The 21101-nt window shown below is 57.4% G+C and overlaps 1 protein-coding gene across 4 annotated transcripts in view; it reads right to left on the reverse strand.

The window, feature by feature from the left end:
* Window positions 1–21101, reverse strand: part of ARMC9 (armadillo repeat containing 9) — a 104914-nt gene that overhangs the window by 43203 nt on the left and 40610 nt on the right. For all 4 annotated transcript variants that reach the window (XM_045845801.1, XM_045845800.1, XM_045845799.1 and 1 more), the window contains 6 exons: window positions 20810–20933; window positions 18161–18300; window positions 16824–16900; window positions 14187–14261; window positions 9120–9210; window positions 5968–6023 (listed from right to left, as the gene is read on the reverse strand). In XM_045845801.1, the coding sequence (XP_045701757.1) occupies window positions 5968–6023; window positions 9120–9210; window positions 14187–14261; window positions 16824–16900; window positions 18161–18300; window positions 20810–20933 (563 nt within the window). The remainder of the gene's footprint in view (window positions 1–5967; window positions 6024–9119; window positions 9211–14186; window positions 14262–16823; window positions 16901–18160; window positions 18301–20809; window positions 20934–21101) is intronic.

Below are 21101 nucleotides of genomic sequence, written 5' to 3' on the forward strand. Positions count from 1 at the left end.
TCTGACTTTTAAAGGATGGATCACGGGTTTCAAAAAGGGGCGGTGGGAGGGTCTGCTCTCTTCACTGCGGCCTGTGCCGCGCATATGAAGAGATGCCTGCAGAAATGGACCTGACTCATCAGAGAGCTCTCTGACTCATGCAAGGGCCGGGCCGTGCCAAGGGCGAAACTGCAAATAAAACCCAGAATTACGACGGACACCGTCTCTCCCTCCGTCTCACAGATGTCAGTAACTGACTTGACTGTGTCTTAGGTAACAAGAGCACAGGTGAAGGGCATTATGTGCCGGTTAAAACGAGGTATCCTTTGAGGCCCACGAGGTTATTTTAAAACCCTCGACACTCTTAGGTTTCTTTTGCATCCCTTCCTCACCATTCACTAGGATCACGCTGTCCCAAGGCCCTGGGATGTTCGCTGAGTGCAGACACGAAAGACTCGGACCCGAGAGGTCCGCCGGGAAGGAAGCGGCCGAGCGAGCGGCCGTCGCCTGGCGGAGACCAGCCAGTGAGAGTGCACGGCGGATTTCACCCGGCATTCAGTCCTGTGTCGCTGAGAGCGGAGAACATCCGTGTTACAACCCGTCTCCAGAACGGCATGGGAAGACCTTTCACCCCCAGCAGAAACCCACTCTCGCGCCGACGCGAGGAGACCCGAGCGCTCTGGAGCCAGAACACGGGGACCAGGGCCCCCTGGGGGAGGCGTCACCCACGGCTCAGGCAGACACAGATCGCATTGAACACTCCACTTCTTCGCTGCGCCGGACGGGATGTGCTCGGGCCCCACCGAGGCTGCTGCTGCGTTAGTCCGTTCTCACGCGCGACCTTTGTGACCTTTCCGAGCGCCTGCGGTGATGGTTATGATGTGTCTCTGGAGGTTTAAACGGGCCTGGAGCTCGTGGGCCAGGAGGGCACAGGACGCGGTGCAGAAAAGGACGGAAGCCCTGCCCCGGCGCCAGCCTCGCTCTCCCCTCCTGCCTGGGGCAGTCAGCCCCCACCCCGCCACCCCCCCCACCCCACTCTCTCTGCTGGATCCTTCCCACCGGCACTTTTTTAGAGCTAGAATTTTTTTTCAATCTTCACCCGAGGAAATGTGTATTGATTTTAGAGAGAGAGGGAGAGACAGATACGTCGATATGAGAGGAACATTGATGGGTTGCCTCCTGTATGTGCCCCGACTGGGGATCGAACCCGCAACCTACCTATGTGCCCTAACCGGGGAATGAACCCCCAGCCGGGGATTGAACCCCCAACCTTTCGGAGCAGGGACGACGCTTCGACCAGCTGAGCCACTGGCCAGGGCACAGATCCTTCCCACCAGCATTTTAGCATGCTTAGGTCTCTCTCCAATTAAAACAAAACAAAATGCTCGGTCTCGCTACCACCCAGGTCCTCTCATGCTCGTGGCCCACCCGACGTGTGCAAAGACCAAGTGTGTGCACACACTTACAGCTCCATTCTCTCCCTCCCCACGTGCTCGGCCTTTGCCCCATCTGTCTGACAGGGGCGTCTGACCTGCGGCCTGCAGCCGTGCGCCGCCCGGGGAGGGGGGCTGGGATCGAGGCCCACCACAAAACCGTAAGTTTACTTCAAACACGATGACACTTCTTTGTGACTGTGTGTCGAGATGTATTTAACGTGTGGACTACAACAACTCTTCTTCTTCCAGTGTGGCACAGAGACGCCAAAAGTCTCGACACCCCTGGACAACAGTGCCCAGCACCTGGCCTCCGTCCACTGGCCCCTCGTGCCCTGGTCACTTGTCACCGCCCACCGCACCCGCGCCCAGCGGGCCGGCCTCGCCTCACCGTGCACCCGCACCTCCCCCTCCCCGCCGCCCCATGTGACGCACTTCCAGTGTCAACAGTGGTCAACAGCGAGGGAGTGGCGTCCACGCCTTTCCGCTCCGCGGCTTTACGAGCGCACACGTATCTCATAATCCATACGGACGTGTGTTTGTGTGTTTACCTTTCCTGAAGTGGCATCGTGCTGGGCACAGTACTTTGCACCTGCCTTTTTCCACCTGACGTTATATCCTGGACGACCTGCAAGGCAGAGGAGGACGTTTCTGGCTCCAGCTTTAAATTTGTAAATTCTGGCACATGAATGCGTGTGTGCATACGCGGTCATAACGAGGTGTTAACGTTCAGAACGCGTCGTTCCATTTCTAGAAAGTAGAGGGAAAACATCAGCTCTCGCACCTGGCGGGGCTCTGGAGGGGGTCCGGCGGAGCTGGACGGGTGGCCGGGGCTGTGGGCATGCGGGCTCCGGTTCCCGTGAGGCAGGGCGGGCAGGACGCCCCTCCCGGCACGGCCGCTGCCTCCCGCGAGGCCCGAAGCGCCCACCGAAAACAATGGCTCCACTATCTGTGTATTGGTTCTAAATATTGACTTAAAACGACATTTTATGTTGCCGAGCACGACGACGGGTGACTCTAAGGCTCCGAAAACCACTGTGCAGCTGCCGTCGCCTTCAAAGGCGCCGCCCTGGGAGGCGACAGCCACCTTCCAACGACAGGGCTACCTGCTGAAACGACTTCCGGAAATTTTCCTTTCGTCTGAGCACCTTTCATTTTCTTTCCTTCTCTCTGATTCCAGAAGCAGCGCCTGCCCTTGGTGGAAGCTGCGTCCAGGAGACCGGTGGCCCCGGCCAGTGCTCTGCGGCGAAGGGTCAGGGTGGTGGTGGGGGGACAGCCCAGGATCTGCGGGCTGGGGCTCATCGCAGAGAGTCCCGTTAGGGCCCCAGACGACGGGTCCTTTCCTTCGAGTTTCCCAAGTAAACCCCTTCCAGGGGCCTTCTGAGCCACCACGACAAGTGCTTTCAAACACGACCCTCTTGAAACAAAAATCTGTAGAGTTGCAAAACGTCCAGAAAGTGAAAAGATCTCCATATTCCTTCATTTATACAGCATAATTGCTTCTATAGGGAAATTTCCAAAAGCTGAATTTCTATCATTAACCAGAAAGCTGAACCAAATGAATTTCCCCATTGCAATATAAAAAGAAAAGTGTTAACAGCAACAACACGAACCCCAAAGCGGTAACACAGGAAGGGGAAAAATAGATCTTAAGACCAACTTTTTGACACAATGACCAAAAGCTACTGAAATTAAGTAAATATTGACTCAAAATACAATGTAAAATGGTGCTGAAGGGCCAGGCACAGAGCTGGGGACTCACCCCAGTCCCGGGGAGGCTGACCGGGTCAGCGCTGGCTTCGCTTCACGGGCTGGCCACGCATGGCTCTCGGGCTGAGAGGACAGTCAGTCAGACGCTGGGAAAATTCCTTGGCAAGTGGAACAAGGACACTGAGACAGATGGCTGAGCACAACGGCCAAGCGACCCGACAGCCAGGTGCAGCTGGTCACCAGGCCCCAGCGCCTAGCAGGGGGCGAAACTGGGAAAACAAGGACCTCCCCGCAGGGCAATCTCTTCCCCTCCGGAGATAACATCTAGGCCTCAGCTGGGTTTTAGCTCCAGGCCCAGAAAGGCAGCAAAACCAGGTGGGTGCCGGAACCAACCGCAGTGACTGAAGAGCCCCTGCCACTGACCAATCAGCAGAGACCACGGCCCTGAAGGGACGTACCTGGAGAACTGAGGAATAGCCTGTGAAACCCTCCCTGAGACCTCCCCTAAGCTTCCCACCTGCAAGAGGGAGATAAAGGCCTCAAGACGTGGACGGATCTGGAGAGCATTATGCTAAGTGAAATAAGCCAGGAGGTGAGGGACAAGCACCACATGAAACACTGAAATCAAGTACGATCTAACAACAGAAAGAGGGGAAGGGGAGGGGACAGTGGGAGGAAGGGTTTTCAGGAACTACTGTAAAGGACACGTGGACAAAACCAAGGGGAAGGGTGGAAGCAAGGGAGGGAGGGGGTTTGGAGGGGGTGGGGAGAAAATGCAGACAACTCTAATTGAACAACAATAAAGTTTAAAAAAAAAAAAGAATCAATCAATGAATGCATAAGTAAGTGGAACAGCAACAAAAGCCTCCAGACAAAGGACCCAGGCCCCATGCTCCTCTCCTGGGGAGCAGCCCTTGCCGGTCCCTTCTCCTCCCCCCCACTTCTCTCCCCACAGGCACTCAGTCTCCTAACCTTTCAGGCAGCAGGCAGTGGGCAGCGGGCAGCTTGTCCCAGGCTGCTCCCCTGAACCTGTCCCCACCGCCCCCTTGTCTCCGACTCCCCAGTGAGCTCGGGCAGCCCAGCCTGGGCTCTGCTGCTGTTTCTTCTGTGCTGAGCCCTTCCTCGTGTTGCCGTCCCAGCTTCAACGAGCACACACTCTCAGAAGTCACCTGGACGCGTGCTGTGAACTCTCCCTCCGACGCCAAGGGCAGAACCCCCACGCCGCAGTGGGGCCGAGGCAGGCCCGCTCCGGGCCTGGCCCCTGTCCGGTGACAGGGCCAAGAGGCCTGCTTTTAGAAGACCAGCAAGATAAGAACACCTTTTATACTTTCAGATGTTTGAAAAAACACTTGGTGACATGTACAAATCATACGAAATTCAATTGACGATCCACAAATAGAGTTTCACGGGAACACGGCCCGTCGGTAGCTGCCTTTGATCACTCAGGTGGCATCTGAGTGGCTGACACACAGGCCCTGGGGCCTGCGGGGCCTGAAACATCTACTCTCCTCTCTGTCCAGAGCAAGTCTGCTGACCCCTGCTGAAATTCAGGTTTTACTGCCACCCACTCTCTGGTGACCCGGGGCCCGGTCTCCTCAGCTCTCCCACCCACCTTTCTGGAGGGAGGGGCCTGGAGGGGGTGCCGGCCTGGGCCCCCCACGGAGGTCCAGAGTGGCACGGGTCCCACAAAGCCCAGGGAGCAAGAACACCCACTGGCGCCACCTACAGCCCAGGAGGAAAGTGGCAGGTGGGAGGCCCGTCTCAGCACCGCCGTCCGCGGGGCGGCGGAGGGCTCTGACCTGGCCTGCCTGCCTGAACTGCTGACGCCGGTGAGCAGAGACTTGGCTTTTACGCGCCTTTTGAGCGGCAGGGCCACAACTCCAACCGACAAGACGCCCACTGCCCACAGGGCGGGAGGAACGCGCACCACTCATCGCCGCAGAGCACTGGCGAGGCCGCCACGTGTCTCTTCTGGGTCCGAAGGGTTTTCTCGTCTCAGCGCCGCCCGGCAGCCCACGAGCTCCCTTCCCCACGCCATCTCACGAGACGCGCCCACACCACTCCCGAGCCCGGACGCCCTGGAGAACCAGGCGGGCAGGTTCTGCACGGCTGGGGAGACCCGTGCCAGGGGCACTGCGAAGCAACAGAGCCCAGCGGCAGGTCCCGCCAGCTCTGAGCTGAGTCCCCACCGCCTGGCTACGGATCCTCGCCGGGGGCCTCGGGCCGGTGTCCCGTCCAGGGGAGACAGACAGGTGGGGGCTCAGGCGCCTTCAAGGCAAAACGCTCCTGCTGGAGAACTGTTACCTTTCCAGGCCTCACACGTACCACGTGCCACGGGGCGTGGCCTCCCGGGCCGGCTGCAGACCCCCTCACTGTGCGGCAGACGGGCTTCAGCCCTGGCCCCTCCCCTGCCCTCCCCCAGCCCTCCCGCCAGCAGAGTCGAACTGCCCGCCCACCACCCCGGGATGCAGCCTGAGCAGAACGCGGCGGCGGCAGCGACGTCCGGAGGCTGCCCGGCCCAGGGACCCCTGGAAGCTTTCACTTCTCCGCCCCCCGCCGGAGCCAGCGGCCAACCGACAAGGAAGTCCAGGCTGGCCTGCCGGGGGGTCGGGGCCACGTGGAGAGAGGTGGAGGAGGAGGACTGGAGGCCAGCGTGGGCGTGGAAAGAGGCAGCCGAATGACACCCCAGGCGGGGCCGGCCGTGAGCCACCCCTCTGAACGCCAGCCGGCCGACAGAGCCGTGAGAAATGCAGCAGGCAGAAAAATCTCCGTTTCTGCACTGACTTTTCCAGGCTAGGAAGAGACTCACAAGTTTCCTACACGGTGGCAAGGGCCTGCAACTTACTTCATCATCTTCGTCTTCATCATCATCCGATTCCAGAATGCCATCCGGGAGCTCTTCTATAAAGAGAAAACTCAATGAGTGACCGCAAGCCGAGTTAGAAGCTCCGGTCCACGAAGTCCTTGGGGCCCTGCGGGACGCGCAGACACCCTGACGACAATTAGGTCACATCAAAGCGATCCATCACCTTCCTGGTACCATTTCAGCCACTGAAATCACCCCAAGAGATTTTAAACAGGCCTCTCCGTTTCTGTCAGAACCCACGAGTAGCAGCCGAAGCTCGAGTGCCTCCACGCCCACCACGGGCCACGCCACGGTCACGGAACCGTGTGGTCGGGAAAGCGGCCGTAGGCACGGGAGGATGTGGCCGTGAAGCCTGACCACCTAACGGGCTACCCCCTTCGGGTCCACGACTCCATCCGCCTTCAGCCAAGGGCTGGCAAGCGAACAGTTTTCAAAATAGAGATGCCGCGATATTCCTCAGCGATAAACCTTTCTTTTTCATATATGAAAATACCTTTTATTTACTCATTTTTGAAAGACTCTCAGACATTGTATGAGGCCAGCCTACTGGCCCAGACTCATCCCGTCCCCGGAGCGACCCAGGCCTGTGAACCGAAGTCCCTCGCAAACCTGGGCTCCTGCTTCCCGGTCTGGCAGGACTGGTGGCCCCCACGAGGCGCCCTCACCTCAAGAACCAGCAAGGGTGGCACCGGAGTCGCCAGTCTCCTTCTGTCCCGAGGGCCCAGCGGTGAGGCTCATTCAGCCTCGGTCCCGCCCGGGGACCGGCCTGTCAGACCCTCCCACCCTCTCCCCAGTGACCGGCCGGTGTCTGCTGGTCCCCTGGCTGGGGGCTGCGGCGGTCCCTCCGGCTCCACCAGGGAGGCCTCCCCCACCTGTGGGTGGGGTTCCTAACACACACTGGGATTTCTGTGCTCGAAGACCTTGACGCTCACTGGGCAAACACACTAAAACAAAACTAGAGGGTCAGGACTCTACAGGCAGGCGGGGGCAAGGCCATTTCACGGACCCTAAACTGGAAACTACCACCCGGTCCTGCTCCACGGCTCAAGTGCCCCTGAGGGTGCAGCCTGGGCTGGGCGGGAATGCTCCAGGTTCCGACCCGGGCCGGCAGGTTCGTTCTGACGCCATGCCACCGCCACCGCCGCCACCCTTGCAAAGGTGTCTGTGTGCCTGGGTCTGCTCCTCCGTCCAGGGGGTCAACGACTTTCTAATTTTGTTTCAAAGCGGTGGACTCCTGAGTGATCGGCTCTGGGTCCTGCCATTGTCCTGTGGGTAGAGCATAACCTAGGTGCCCAAGACAAACAAGAAGTACTTCAGACAGTCTCTGTTTCAACTGGAGCTCACCGAGTTAAGCAGGTGTTTCCCCAGCCCTGCCTGAGTACACAAGGGCACACGGCTTGAGCTCTGCCCAGATAGCTTGTTGCCAGAGCACATCCCCGACAGAAATGTAAACCGACCCCTCCCTCCTCACATTCCTGAGCGTGCTGGTCCGAGGGAGGGCCAGGGCCGGTTTTACGTAAGAGAGGGAGAGGTTTTTTTTTCAGCAGCCGGGAGGTGGGAAGACTGACTGGGAAGTGGAGGTAGTGAGTCTCGATAGATAAACAATAATCAAATCAGAGCCTGCCTTCAGGGAAGAGTCCCAGCCCAAGAGTGACCCTGTGGCTGCAGAGGACCCTGGCTTGGTGGCTTGGGAGGGAGGTCTCAGCAGAGCGGGCGACCACGGAGAAGACAGGGAACAGATTCCCCGGGCATCTCGCCACCTTCCCCCACTGGGGCCTGCCTCCCAGGGGAAGGTTAGGGAGCAAGCTCAGCCAGGGCTGAGGGTAAGGTTTCCTTTCCCTTTGTTTTTTAAATACGCCCACCCAGCAGAACGGGGGGGGCACGAAGTCAGAATCGAAGTTGTAGAAAATAGAGCTCTCTAGTCCATGCCTGTCTGCATTAGGGGCGAATGCTACTTGCTCCATAAAAACTAGAAGAAGGAGGTTCAGATGATGGAAATGAGCCCCGGGACTGAAGGGAGTGGAGCTCTCAACCCTGCCCCCCACCCCAGCTCCGTCCCAGCTGCCCCCTGCTGGTGGGGAGCCCCTGCTGGGTCCCCGAGCTGCTCCGATTTCTGCATCGGTCCCAGGCAGGGGTTTGCAGCCCTGGCTGCACGCTGGAATCGTCTGGAAGCTTTGAACGCCCTTCACACCTGGGGTCCCCCCAGAGGTTCTGAGTTAACTGGGGTGGGGGACCACCTGTGCAGACAGGCTGTGAACCGTGAGCCGGAAGAGCCACCTGCAGGCTTCTTCCGGGAAAGGGCGTCTGGCATCGCCTTTTCGCTCGGTCAGCCGTGGTCAAGCTGCTGACTCGGGATCAGAGCAGAGGTCAAGAGGTTCGTTTCCTTTTTACCTCGTCCGTGCGCTGAACAGGATTTGCGCACTTGGACTCTCGGTGGTGTGCACAGTTGCGTGTTGAGGAAGGACACGCAGAGAGACGTAAGTGGCACGTCTGGCCCCTGGGCTCTGGCGGCGCCAGGCACCTCTGGGCAGGTGTGGGAGTCAGGATGGAGGTGTCAGGACTCCACAGAAAGAGCCGCGTTTCCCCCACCACCCTGGTCCCCTCTGAGCCTTCCCTCACAGGCCTGCCTATTCTGCTTATTATGGGATGTGGGTCGTCAAGGTAACGGAGGAAGCTGGACAGGGAGCTCGCACCTCCCATGCTACCAGTGGCGACATAAACTTTCCTGGAGTGATGAATGACCGTGGAAGGAGGAAGACATCTCCCACGCTGGTGCTAGGAAGACCAGAATCTGTCTCCATCCTCTACCCTAGGGCTGCAGAAGCCACTCTTCAGAGTGGGGGGGAAGGATCAGGAGCGGCAGACCGACAAACAGAGAACTTAGAGGTACGGCAGGGTTTCTGTGACTGCTTTTGAATTCCTTTTGCTGACTGTGAGCCCACACTGTGGTAAGTGATTGCCGATCTGAGGACAACGTGGCCCATATTACCTGGCCGAACGTTTGTTTCTACGGGCACCTGGGCTCTTGAATAAACTCCAAGGTATCGCCAGCCCTCTGAGACAGCCCACGTGTCTTTCTGGCGTACGTGAGAGATTCAAAATCCAATCGCAGATTCCTGCATTAAACGGACCTGAATTGAGCTGCTTGATGATGAACTCGATCTGGCGAATCATTTCCGCGTTGCCTTCTTTGATGAAGCAGCGAAGGATGTCTTCCATGCCCTAAAGCAACGCAGGGGGTCACTGTTAACGTTTCTGTTTGTTGGCGGCGGGGGGTGGGGGGGGGTGGGGGGGGGACGGACTACTTTTCCATGGGATAGTTTCAGCTAATCTCCCAAAGGCACTTTCTGATATATGCACAGTAAACATTCCTCTGCTCAGACTTCTAGTCAAGTTGGCGGCACAGGTAAACACGGCTCGCCTCCTCCCAAAACCACATCAAAATTACAGCTAAACTACAGAACCACCATCACTCGGAACTGTCAGAGAGCGAGTTGAATGAAGTCTGACAACTGCAGAATTAAAGAAACCACATCCGTCCAGGCGGTAGGAGGGGTGGAGATGCAGAACGGGCTGGTCCCACATCCATGTGCGGTGGATACAAATTTTGGGGGGAAATCTCGGGGAGTCCCAGACACATACCAGGCCCCCCCAACCCAGGGTTCCAGTGCCAAGAAGGTAAGTCCCCATAACTTGTGGCTGCAAAAACCAGTGGGGATTGAGTCAGTGGAATAAACTTCTGGAGTCCTGAGCAGAGTTCCTCTTACAGAACCCACACACAGACTCACTCAGACTCACTCCCTCTGAGCTCCAGCACCAGGGCAGCAGCTTGAAAGGTACCAGTGAAACACAGGAAAGAACTGAAGTGTCTGGCATCAAGGCAAGAATTGGGGGACAGCTTTCTCCCAGACAGAAAGGTGGGCAGAGGCTATTGTCCCTTTTCTGAGCCCCCCCCCGCCCCCCAGAGCCGCAGAGCTGGCAGGCGGTGTCGTATCTGAGGCTCCACCAGCCCGGCTGACACTGTTTGCCCTGCACTGGAGACCCCCTGAGACTCCGTCCCAGCCAACTTATGGGCCCACCTAAGCTGTCAACAGTGGCTTTTCCATTTGAATGACTGGTCTTGGCTCACGCTGTACACCTTCCTAAATCCTCTCAAACAAGCAGCAGCTGGCCTCCGTCTCGACTTCCTAAACTGATCTCCCTAGTCCCCATGTCCACTCAAGGTAAGGGCCAGAGGGAGAATGTATGTAGTGAAACAGTGTGATAAACCCGAAAAGGCCAACGGTCAGGGTCACCACTGACCAGTCAATGTCAATGTCTTTGCCGCCCCCACCAGCGGGGTGGGACGTACACTGCGTTCAGGCTCCCCTCCATTTTTTTCCTCCCAGGGGTTACTTTCACAAATGGTCACCTGCTCATATACTGAAAGGTCTTTGTATTTTCATTTGCTCTCTTTTATATAGCACCGGCTCAGTTGTTACTTAGGAGTGGGGGTGGGGAGGAATCACAGATCTCTTCTCTGTAACTAGGGAGATCATTTGGGGGAAGATTTCTTAATAAAAAATTCCCCAGGCGCATGCCCTAGGTTCTGTCAATCCAGTGTAGCGCGTGAGGCTGATCTGGAAGTGGGCGATGTGACCGGTGGGTAGCAGGGGCACCCAGCCCTTTGGGGGCAGCACAGGCAGAGTTTCCGGCTTCACTGGTGTGAGCCGTGGGCCGTGGGGTCATGGCACCAGCCGCCATGGTGTGCCCCCGGAGGAGCCTATGGAGTCCGTGGGCTGGGTGGCTTCTAACGGAGACCCTGGGGGCTTTCCCGCCTGACGGGGCATCGGTCTGCCCCGGCCCAGGGCAGATGTGTGGCTGGGTTCACCTCCCAGGGCAGAGCTCCATGGCCGACAACTACCCCAGCCCTGGGCGCACAGCGGCCCTGGGCGCAGGAGGCTGCGGAGTGGGCTGCAGGCAGCCCTAGTGACTGGACCACCCCCCCCCCCCCCGGCCCCAGCCCTCGGCGGTCTCTTCAAGTTCCAATGGGCTCCAGGGCACTCATCTGTCTTTCTCTCCTTTCCCCCCTCTGGTGAGACCGCCCTAATGGCATTCGGCACTAACACAATTTTCATGTACTCTTTGGTATTTTCCACAAGTACACGGAGGTCTCACACAGTTGCAAAAACAGAGTTCTTAATTCGCCATGGTCAGCTTTTATCTCTCGTCACACAGTAAAACTTTTCCACACTGCTTTTCCCAATTGTCATCTTCAACAGCTATTCCTGTTTCGAGCAAAAGAGCCATAATTTCACCAGCAGCTCCTGTTACCAGACCCTCCGGTTGCTCCTGGCTTTTCACGTGAAAATACAGTGAAAACGCTGACGTGAGCGTCTCCACGGCAGCGCTCCTTCTTCGCTGAGCCAGTGACCCGAGGAAAACGCCCGAATGGACAACGCGGAGGCTTTAGTGGGTTCTCCCGCGGGCTGCCCGCCTGCCCCCAGACGGCCTGTGCACGGACCGGAGACCCGGCGGCCGCTCTGCCCCCACGCGCCCAGCGCCACCACGCATCGCTGTGCTGGCGGCGAGACTGTGGTGTTTCCTTTCCTCGCTGTCTGGTTATCTTTACTGTTGCTCTGTGCAAACAGAACGTAATTCCTTGATCAATCTAAACACTCCCTCGAGGGTAAGAGTCAAGAGTGGGAAAGTTCGGGGTTGTGAGATGTTGGCCATCATCCCCCTTACGGGCCTGTCTTACAAAGAGCTGAACAGGCAACTGCTTAGGTGGGGTGTCCAGAGCTTCCTCGCTCAGCCTCTAACGGGCCCCTCCAGAGCTCGTGACTTTAATGCCCATTAAAATGCCAAAGGGAGACTGCCACTGCTTATGCTTTTATCTAAGTGGTCCAAGTTTTCTTCTTAAAGTCAATAATTCAATAATTTAGAGGCTGGCCCTGGCTGGTGTGGCTCAGTGGATTGAGTGCTGGCCTGCATCGAACCGAAGCATCACAGGTTAAAATTCCCAGTCAGGACACAGGCCTGGGTTGTGGGCCAGGTCCCCAGCAGGGGGCGCTCAAGAGGCAACCACACTTGGATGTTTCTCTCCCTCTCTTTCTCCCTCCCTTCCCCTCTCTCTAAAAATCCTCATTAAAAAAATAACTTAAAGGCTGTCTAGCAACTTATGTCAGAAACTATAAAGGCAAATATTAACAGATTCAACTATAGTTAAGGCTACCAGATAACCTAAAACATCCTAATGAAAAGACAAGTGAAAATTTACACATATTTTTAGTATATGTCAAGCGAGTAATAGGCCCTTATTCCCCTCATGACTTCTTAGGTTCAGGTGACTTGGAAATGGGTGGCAGCCAACCTCCAAGACGGCCCCAAGGATCCCCGCCTCCTGGAATTCCCCGTCTGGAGGCCGCCCACCACCCCCACCCCGCCACTGTACAGGGCTGGTCCGTGTAAACACCAGAACAGACGCGGTGGGACAGCACTTCTGAGACCAGGTCACGAAGGATGCCCCGGCTTCTGCCCGCTCACTTCCTGCCCCTCTGGCATCGCTCACCCAGGGAAGCCCGCTGCCGTGTGGAGAGAAACGCTGTGAAACGGATTCTCCAGCCCTGGCCAAGCCTTGGCCGTCCTGGCTGAAGTTGTGACTAAAAACCAATGCGAGACTCTTAGCCAGGACCGACCACCCTACTAGTCCGCCCTTGCGCTGGGTCCCACAGAAACTGAGAGCAGTGAGTAAAAAGTGTTTAAGCCACGGAGCTTTGGGATGACTTGTTACACGGCAACAGATAACTCTTGCAAGTGTCGGCACTTGAGTTCCCAGACGTTTGGGGGTTTCTAGGGACCTCGTTAGGTCAACCTTTTCCCGGCCCCATTATCCGTCTCTCCTCTCCTGCTGGGGCTCCCACTGCAGCCGAGTGAGGCCTCTGGGCACGGCCACACCGGTCGGTCTCCGACGCACCCTCCCTTTCCTCTGCCCTTCCCCTCCCCGCCCGGGGTGACCGCTGACGGCCACCCTCTGAGGTCCTGCACCTGCAAGCCTCTCCTCCCCACCTGGCCCGGCCCCTCCCGCCTTCTCCGCCCTCTGCCCGCAGGCCTTTCCCCCTCGCTGCCCTGCACGCCTTCGAGTCCGCGTGGCCTCCATTCCTTCGTTCTCTGCGGCCCACACGTTCTGCCCCTTGTGTTCTGCTCGGCCCGCAATTCCACTCCTCCACCTGAACGTGCACAAACACCACAGTCCAGTGCGTTTTCCCTGCTCTGTACTGAGGACGCAGACTTTTTACTTAAAAGCAGCAGGCAATTCTCATTGTTGACGGACCACACAGAACGGCTCTTAAGTTTTTGTCCCCGGTGGGACGGACGACGGGACGCAGACGACCAAACAGAAGGCTGAACAATCCATTCTTCTAGGAAAGGACAACAACGCGTGAGGCCGTCGCGCCGGTCTCAAACCGCTCGTGGCCTCTGGAAACACGCTCGATCCTTTCCCCACAGCATCTGACACGCGCACCGTGACGCTGGCTTCACACGCGGCAGGGACCCGCGGCCACAACCCCCGCGGTTTGGGGATAAGATCTGGGCACACCTGTCGCCTCCGAGCACGACACCCGTCACCCCGTGGCCCGTGCCGCGCTTCCGACACAGGCGCTGGTGCAGACACCTCCGACACGCCTTCGCCACCCGGCAGACGATCCGGGTGCGCACGGGTGCCCGGGGTCGCCAGCCCTGCGTTCCACCCGGCTGCCGCCGGGGCGCGTGCGGGGGAAGAGCGTTTGCACTGCACCGACCCCCACGCGGCCGCAATTCCTCCAGGAATCCTGGACGCGAGCCCGAGGGTCGGTTTTCTCCACTTCGCCGTTTTCCTGCTAGGCCCCTGCTGCTATGAGACCCACAAGCATTCCCCAAACTGCAAATCTGAATGAGTCGTGTTTAAATGAAAAAACAAAGGAGTCTACGGCTTTCCAAAAATAACCTGCTGGAAACTTTCTAGCACTGCAGTTCTCGATCACCCAAGGAGCTGGGGTCCCTTGAGAATCAGATAAAAGCCACAGAGTCTCATCAGAAACCGCAAACATGGACCTGGTGCACAGTTTCGGGGGGGCTCGTAAGCCGTCTGAGAGCCCCGCCCTGGGGCCCCGTCTGGGAAGCCCTCGCTGTCCCACTCCTGAGCGGCGGCCCGGGCGGCAGCGGACCCGTGGTCTTACCATGGCTCGCGCTTCCTCGCGGATGGATGGGATGGAGAGGATGCTGTACAGGGCGCCGTTCACGTACGGCTGTATCTGCCAGGGGAGAAGAAGAACAGTCACCTGCAAGTTCTCAGATGCCGGACGACTCGACTATCAAACAGCCCATTTGCGCGACATCCCAGCCGAGGAGGACAGCGGCTGTCTCCAGACGACAGTCATCTCCGCTTGCACGCCCCAGTGACGGCCGCAGCAAAGGGTCCAGAGCCCGAGTCCTCACTCCCTCGCCAAGTGAACTCCTGCCGCCCATCACTCAGGCCAGAGACTCTGGCGTCATCACTGGCTCCTCTCCTCTGACTCCCCTCGGCGCGGTGCACTCTCCCCGCAGCACGGGGGCGGGGGGTGGGGGGGTGGGGGGGCGTCTCCCCGCACCACTTCCCAGCACGCACGGCACTCACCACCCCTAAGTCTTACTGGTCCGGCGGGCAGAAAAGGCCCCGCCACCGTTGTTTTTAAGGACAACTTACAGGTGTTTTTAGCTTCCTTCCCCTGACGACTAGCAGAATGAAACACCTTTCCATGTTCACAGGTCACGCAGACTTACTGCTCCGTAACCTGCCAGGCTATAGCCTTCACCCTGTGTTTCTGTTGGCTTTTTTTTTTTTTTTGGTTTGACTTTTGCCCATCAATTTACAGGAGTACTTCAGATATTAGGGGTGTAAAATTTTTGTCGTATGTGATGCACACTTTTTCTTAGTGCATCATCTGTCTTTTGAATTTGATTGTGGCATCTTTTTCCACATGAAAAAAATTTAATGTGCATACGGTCAGTTGTATGCCTCTTTTCCTTATGGGTTTTCTTCTGGGTCTTGTCCTTCAAGAACGCAACTGGCTTGTCTCGGACACGTGTGTGTAGCATGTGTTTGGGTAGCAAAACATCTCTAGGCTCTAAAGAACACGCAGGCACATTTAACAGCTCATGTTCAAAGCAAAGGCATGGCCAGCCGTTCACAACGTGGTCGGGATCCTCTGGTCCACTCGGTTTCCGGGGCCGACGTTCTGGCTGCAGCCCTTGAGACCGACTGTTACTGTCAGAGGCAGCACAGGCCTCCGGCAGGTCTAACTGCCCGAGCTGAAGAGAAGGGGGAGCAGAGTCCCCTCAGGCCCAGGAGTTCACTGGTCTGCAAGGCCAGGGCGTGGCACACACTGGGACGGAGGATGTCCAGGCCTCTCAGCTGCCGGGGCCCCGGGAACGCATGCCGGGAAAGGAGCGGACAGGAGGAAGCTGTCTGCCTGAAACGGGGCAGATGCGTGGGGACCGCGAGCCTCCCGGTGACCCAGCGGCACTCAGTCCCGTCCCGCCACGGCCCTGACCTGGCGCCACAGGTCACGTGTTTGTTGAGGCTTGGGCTTCAGGTGAAATCGTGCCGGTGCCACGATTTTTGCAAAGGCATTTGTAGAAAGCGGGTGGGCGATGTATCATTGTTTATTAGTTTAGCCATACCTCTACTTTATTTTTTTAAAGATTTTATTTATTTATTTTTAGAGAGGGAAGGGAGGGAGAAAGAGAGGGACAGAGAAACATCAATGCGCAGTTGCTGGGGGCCGTGGCCTGCAACCCAGGCATGTGCCCTGGCTGGGAATCGAACCTGCGATGCTTTGGTTTGCAGCCTGCGCTCAATCCACTGAGCTACGCCAGCCAGGGCTTACCTTTACTTTATTTAGAAAGAACTTGTGACCCTAAAGCTAAAGAACTTTAAAAAAACACACCAGGGTTGGGGCAGACACAGGTGACAGCGGAAGCCGTCCTGGGGGACGCTTTCCAGGACTCCGGCCGACTGACAGGTGGGGTCAGCCAGCAGTGACGAGTGTCTGAGCACCCAGGCACAGGGTCTCTGGGGGCAAGTGCAGGGCTGTCCACGGAGGACCCATGTGGCAGCAGAGAGTTGGGGGCAACCAAGGTACATGCCCCTGGCGAGTGGACAGCTGCAAACAGGAGCTGTTCTGCAGGGGTGAGAGCTGCTCACCACAGAGATGCATACACAGAAACACAGAAAGATCCTGAAAACGCAGTGAAGCCCCGGCCCATGTGGCTCAGTGGGTTGGGCGTTGTCCTGTAAACTGAAAGTTGCTAGTTCAATTCCCAGTCAGGGCACATTCCTGGACTGCGGGTTGGGCCCCAGCAGGGGGCGTGCGAGAGACAACCACACACTGATGTTTCTCTCCTTCTCTTTCTCCCTCCCTTCCCCTCTCCCTAAAAGTAAATAAGTAAAATCTTAAAAAAAAAAACACGCAGTGAAAAAACCTAAGAAAATAGGGCTCTGGAGTGCAATACTGTTTATACACATCAAATACACACACAACAGTAAACCCATCTGCAGACTGCCCACGTGCCCACAGACACACATTAAACCCAGCAGAGGAGTGTCCACGGTGGGGAGCAATGAAGCGCGGACAGACGACGACAGGGAGAAAAACGTGTCGCACGGGCCGGTGCCGGCAGTGTGCGCTAGGTCAGGAGTGAGGACAGGCCCCCAGCCTCTAAGCTCTAGAATGCGGAAGCTGGAAGTAGTGGATGCAAAGGCATGAGGGAGGGGGAGGGGCACTAACTACCGTGGTCCAGCCCTCTCCAAGCCCGGGGTGAGCAGCACTGAGTACCTCGTGGTTCTCGTGGCCCAGCAGATCCGAGAGAACTCTCAGCACAAGGCCTGCCACCTTGGCACACATGTTCTTCCCTAAGAAAACAAAACAAAACAAAACAAAACATGACGTGTCCACACTCAGAAGCACAGCTTCAAGTCAGGCGGACCGGAATATAAATCTTGGCGCCTGTGCTTATGAGCCGTGTGGCCTTGGGGGCGTCACTTAACCAACCTGGGCCCCAGTTCCCTCCCCTGGGACGCTGTGGGGATCATTCACATCTCCCAGAAAGGGTGCTTGGATGCAGCAGCTCTGCCGAGGCCGGCACCCTCCTGTGAGCAGGAGCGGGGGTGGGGTGCGGTGGGGCGGACCTGTCTTTACTCAGGCCGAGCACAGGGCTACTCCCCGGTGAGAGCACCACCAGTCACAGAGCCGCGCTGTTCCTCCCCGGGGCACGGCCATCGTGCCCAGAACCCCCAGCAGCTGGAGCGACCCGACAGCACCCAGACAGTCACTGCGAGTGCGGTGATGACCATGAGAGAAGCCGATTATAGCCTAACGGGTACTTTAAAGCTAGAACTGTGCTCAGGCTGGTTTTAAAAAAGAAGGTTGACACAGTCACTTACTCGGTCAACAACAGGTGCTCCAGGTGACAGAGCATCCGAGGGTGAGGGGCAGCTAACAAACAGCCCTGAGCTTCTCGTCTGGGCAGCCGGCCGCAGGCTGCACTGGGCACCTCCTCTAAGGAAGCTTTGCTCCTCCCAGGGAGCAGACCCTTACTTAAGTGGGACGGAACCCGCGGACATGCTGAAATCACTGCCCGCGTTGATCAAGAATGTAAACGACGTGACACCCCTGTGGGCACCCCCTTGCCAGGGGCAGGTGGGTGATTCGGGGCGGGCGGGATGGTTTGACCCCCCTGCTCAGCCACCAGCTTCACCCCGTACAGTCCCGGGAACATACTTCTCTGCCTTTAGACCAAAAGGGATCCTGATTCTTCACTTCCTACCTTTCAAAAGTGCAGTGAAGACGAAGAACGTAAACTAACTTAATTTCTCCCTAATGAGGGTGCTACACATATATGTGTGATTAGACACGTGTATTTATATGGATCTATAAAACATCCTTTGCAATGGCCTTTCTCAGGCCATTCTTCCCTGGGCGTCAGGAATTCACAGCCTGACACCCCGCTGGGAAGCGCTCTTCCTGTTTCCGCTCTGCGTGTTAGCAGTTTTCTGTCGCAGAGGTGGAGACGCGGGGAGCCACGTGGGGCGCCCCAATCGGAGGGTCAGGACCCCTGCCCTCCCCCACCCTGGAGCCAGGGGGGTGCGCGAGGGGACGGGGGGCCGTGGGACCTGCGCTCCGCAGGCAGAGGTTCATGAGCAGAGCCACCGAGTACTCCAGCGTGTAGTCGGACAGGCCGTCGGGGTCCTTCAGGGTGTCGATCAGCCAGAAGATGAGGCCATCCCGAATCATGGCTGTCTGCAGCGGGCGCCTGGGAGGAGAGAGCCCCGGGTGAGTGAGGGCCGGCGGGGAAACCGAGGCAGAGGAGACCGAGTGCATTCTTCACCTCTCGTCTCAGCTCCGTCACTCAGCTACAGCTACAGAGTTTCTGCGGTTTTCCCAAGCCGTCAGCACCAAGCCATTATCTTTATAACCGTCAGAAATGAAGTGTTCATAAGACCCGAGGAAGTAATAACCCCGGAGGGTTATTCACAGTTCTTTGCAATTCATAGTTAGAAGACGAAATTTTCATTGGCAGGAGTCTGGCTAATCACAGGATATCATTAAGAGTTTAAGGAGAGATAAGGCAGTAAGCAGCCTCCTACTTTGAATATTTAAAGTACTTATTGATAGCTTGTGGTCTAATCCAGGAAAACAGAGCCACAGAAATAGTTCACTGACAGTAGGTTTTTACTAAACTCTAGTGGATTATAATCGAGTGTCGACACTTTGAGCTGCGTGTAAAGAAAGAAAAACATAAAGGAAAAGCAAAAACCCAGCTGGATACCACTTTGATTCAGATGTCCACAGAGTAAGGAGAATTTAACCACCAGGGTGACACAGCTGACACAGAACTGTCTTCCACCCCCGGTCCAGGTGTCCCGTCACACGAAGCCCAATGCCGCACCGGCACGTGCAGTGCCTGCCACCACGCCAGCCTTCAGAGCTGGTGAGACTAAGCCCGGTATCACCCGGAGAAGGCTCCGGAATCCTGTGAAAATGAAAACACCGCGGGGGGGAGCACCTCCGCGGGTCTCCCCTACACGCCTCCTGGTGGACGGGTCATGGCACCACCGTCGTGCGGGGGCGCTCAGTGGCCTTTATCGGAGAACGGCAAAGACAGCGTTCTCCCGGTAAGCCTAACCTGACCTGCACTCTCTGTGGGGACCCTGGAAAACTGCCAAAACATGAAGCACGTTTCCAGAACAGAAAGCTTAAACAATTGCTTGGAGGAAAATAAAAAACTGGCAGTACATACCCGCATTACTGGGCAGAAGCATTTCTTCACCTTATCTTGGCTCTATTACTCAACCTACAGCTATTGGATTTCTAACATTTTCCCAAACAGCCGGCATCAAGCTGTTATCTTTACGAGCAAACGGAAATGTCTGTATGAGCGGAGGAAGTAATCATGGGGGATTATTCAGAGCTCTCTTCAGTTTGGAGAGTTACAGACACTTTCACTGGCAAGAACCTGGCAAGTCGCAGGGACGCAACACCCGCCGCTTTCCCCACCAGACACGCCCACCCTCGGACCACGTGACCCGGCAGGCCGGTGGGTCGCACCCCCGTTCGATGGGAAGAACAGGTGATGGGAAGAGGGCCGACGGGAAGGGCTGAGGACTCGAGGCACTGGAAGTTTCAACGAAGCCAAAGAGAGAGCCAGGCGGTCACGCGGGACCGTGGACGCTGGAAGCATCAGCGCACGCCACGCCCAGACGCCTGCCCGGGAGGAAGGACACCACGGCCACGCACAGACCCGCATGCAGACGCTCACGGCGGCGTTACGCATCGGGGCCAGAAGGTGGAAGCCACCCAGGCAGACGTCCACCGGCTGACGACAGGCTAAGCAGGAGGCGGTCTCCTCCTAACGGAACAGGGGACGCTATTGGGCTGTACCAAGGAACAGGGTGCCGACACGCTACACACCGGGGATGACCCTCAGAATCACCGCGCCGAGTGAAAGAAGCCAGCCACAAAAGGACACACGTTATCTGATCCCACTTGTATCAAATATCCAACGCGGGCGAGCCTACAGAAAGTAGATCGGTGGTCACCTGGGGCTGGGGGTCGGAACTCGGGCTGACCGTGAACAGGCGTGAAGTTTCCCTTTGTGGGGACAGGGAGGTTCTAAAGTCGGATTGCGGCGATGGCTGTGCAACTACGAGTATACTAGAACTCGCTGCCTTGTACACTCGGGATGGGTGAATCCGGTGGTATGTGAAACACACCTCAGTGAAGCTGCCGATTAAAAAAGAACGCTCTGTGCAGACCCCAGACCTGGCGAGAGAAGGGGCGTCTGGTTCTACCCTTCTGATGGGGAGCAGTTCCAGGTCACAGCAGGCTCCGGCTGGACCGGAGGGTGCGTTGCTGGGACACGTGCTCGGGGTCCTGGAGGCGCCACTCGGGCTTCCGCAGCTCCGCCCCCACACCCGTGGGGACTGCGCACCGGGGCCCAGCTGTGCCTCTGCCAGCCTCGCTCATGGGTGCAGCTCTCGACCTCAAGAGTGGCTGAGACACAGTCGTGCTCATGGGGCCACGGCACTGGACGCGGGCACCATTAAAACATCCTTCTCCCTCTGCAGCTGCCGGAGGGGGATGGTTCAGGGGGCTGGAGATGAGCCCTCTAGCTCTGTCTTAGAAAGGCGCCAACCTGCCCTCGGTGTTAGCTGAGAAGCATCACCTGCCCCTCGCTGGGAGGAAAGAAACACACGACTGTGGCTGATAAAAACCCCAGTTTGATTTCCCAGAAGCCACCGTGACCTACTGCGCGTCAGCACCTGAGGCTGAACTTCTGCAGGGCGCCGAGAACGTTCTCCCGCGTGATGACGTCCTGGTCCTCCTCCTTCAGCCTCTCCTCCAGCATCCGCAGCACCCTGGTGTTCTGGGCCAGGTAGAGGCGGCCTGGTCACGCGGCCGGAGACAGGCAGGTGACAGAGGGAGAGAGGTGATCTGGTGTTAAGGTCATGCTCCAAAACCACCTTCCTTTTTTTTTTTTTTCAGTTGTATTTTTCCATTACCGTTTACCCCCTTTGTCCCTCCCTCGCCCGCACGCCCCACACTGTCGACCAT

Source organism: Phyllostomus hastatus, unplaced genomic scaffold (assembly GCF_019186645.2).
Source record: "Phyllostomus hastatus isolate PE091 unplaced genomic scaffold, TTU_PhHast_1.1 phas_contig_477, whole genome shotgun sequence".
Classification (NCBI taxonomy): Eukaryota; Metazoa; Chordata; class Mammalia; order Chiroptera; family Phyllostomidae; genus Phyllostomus; species Phyllostomus hastatus.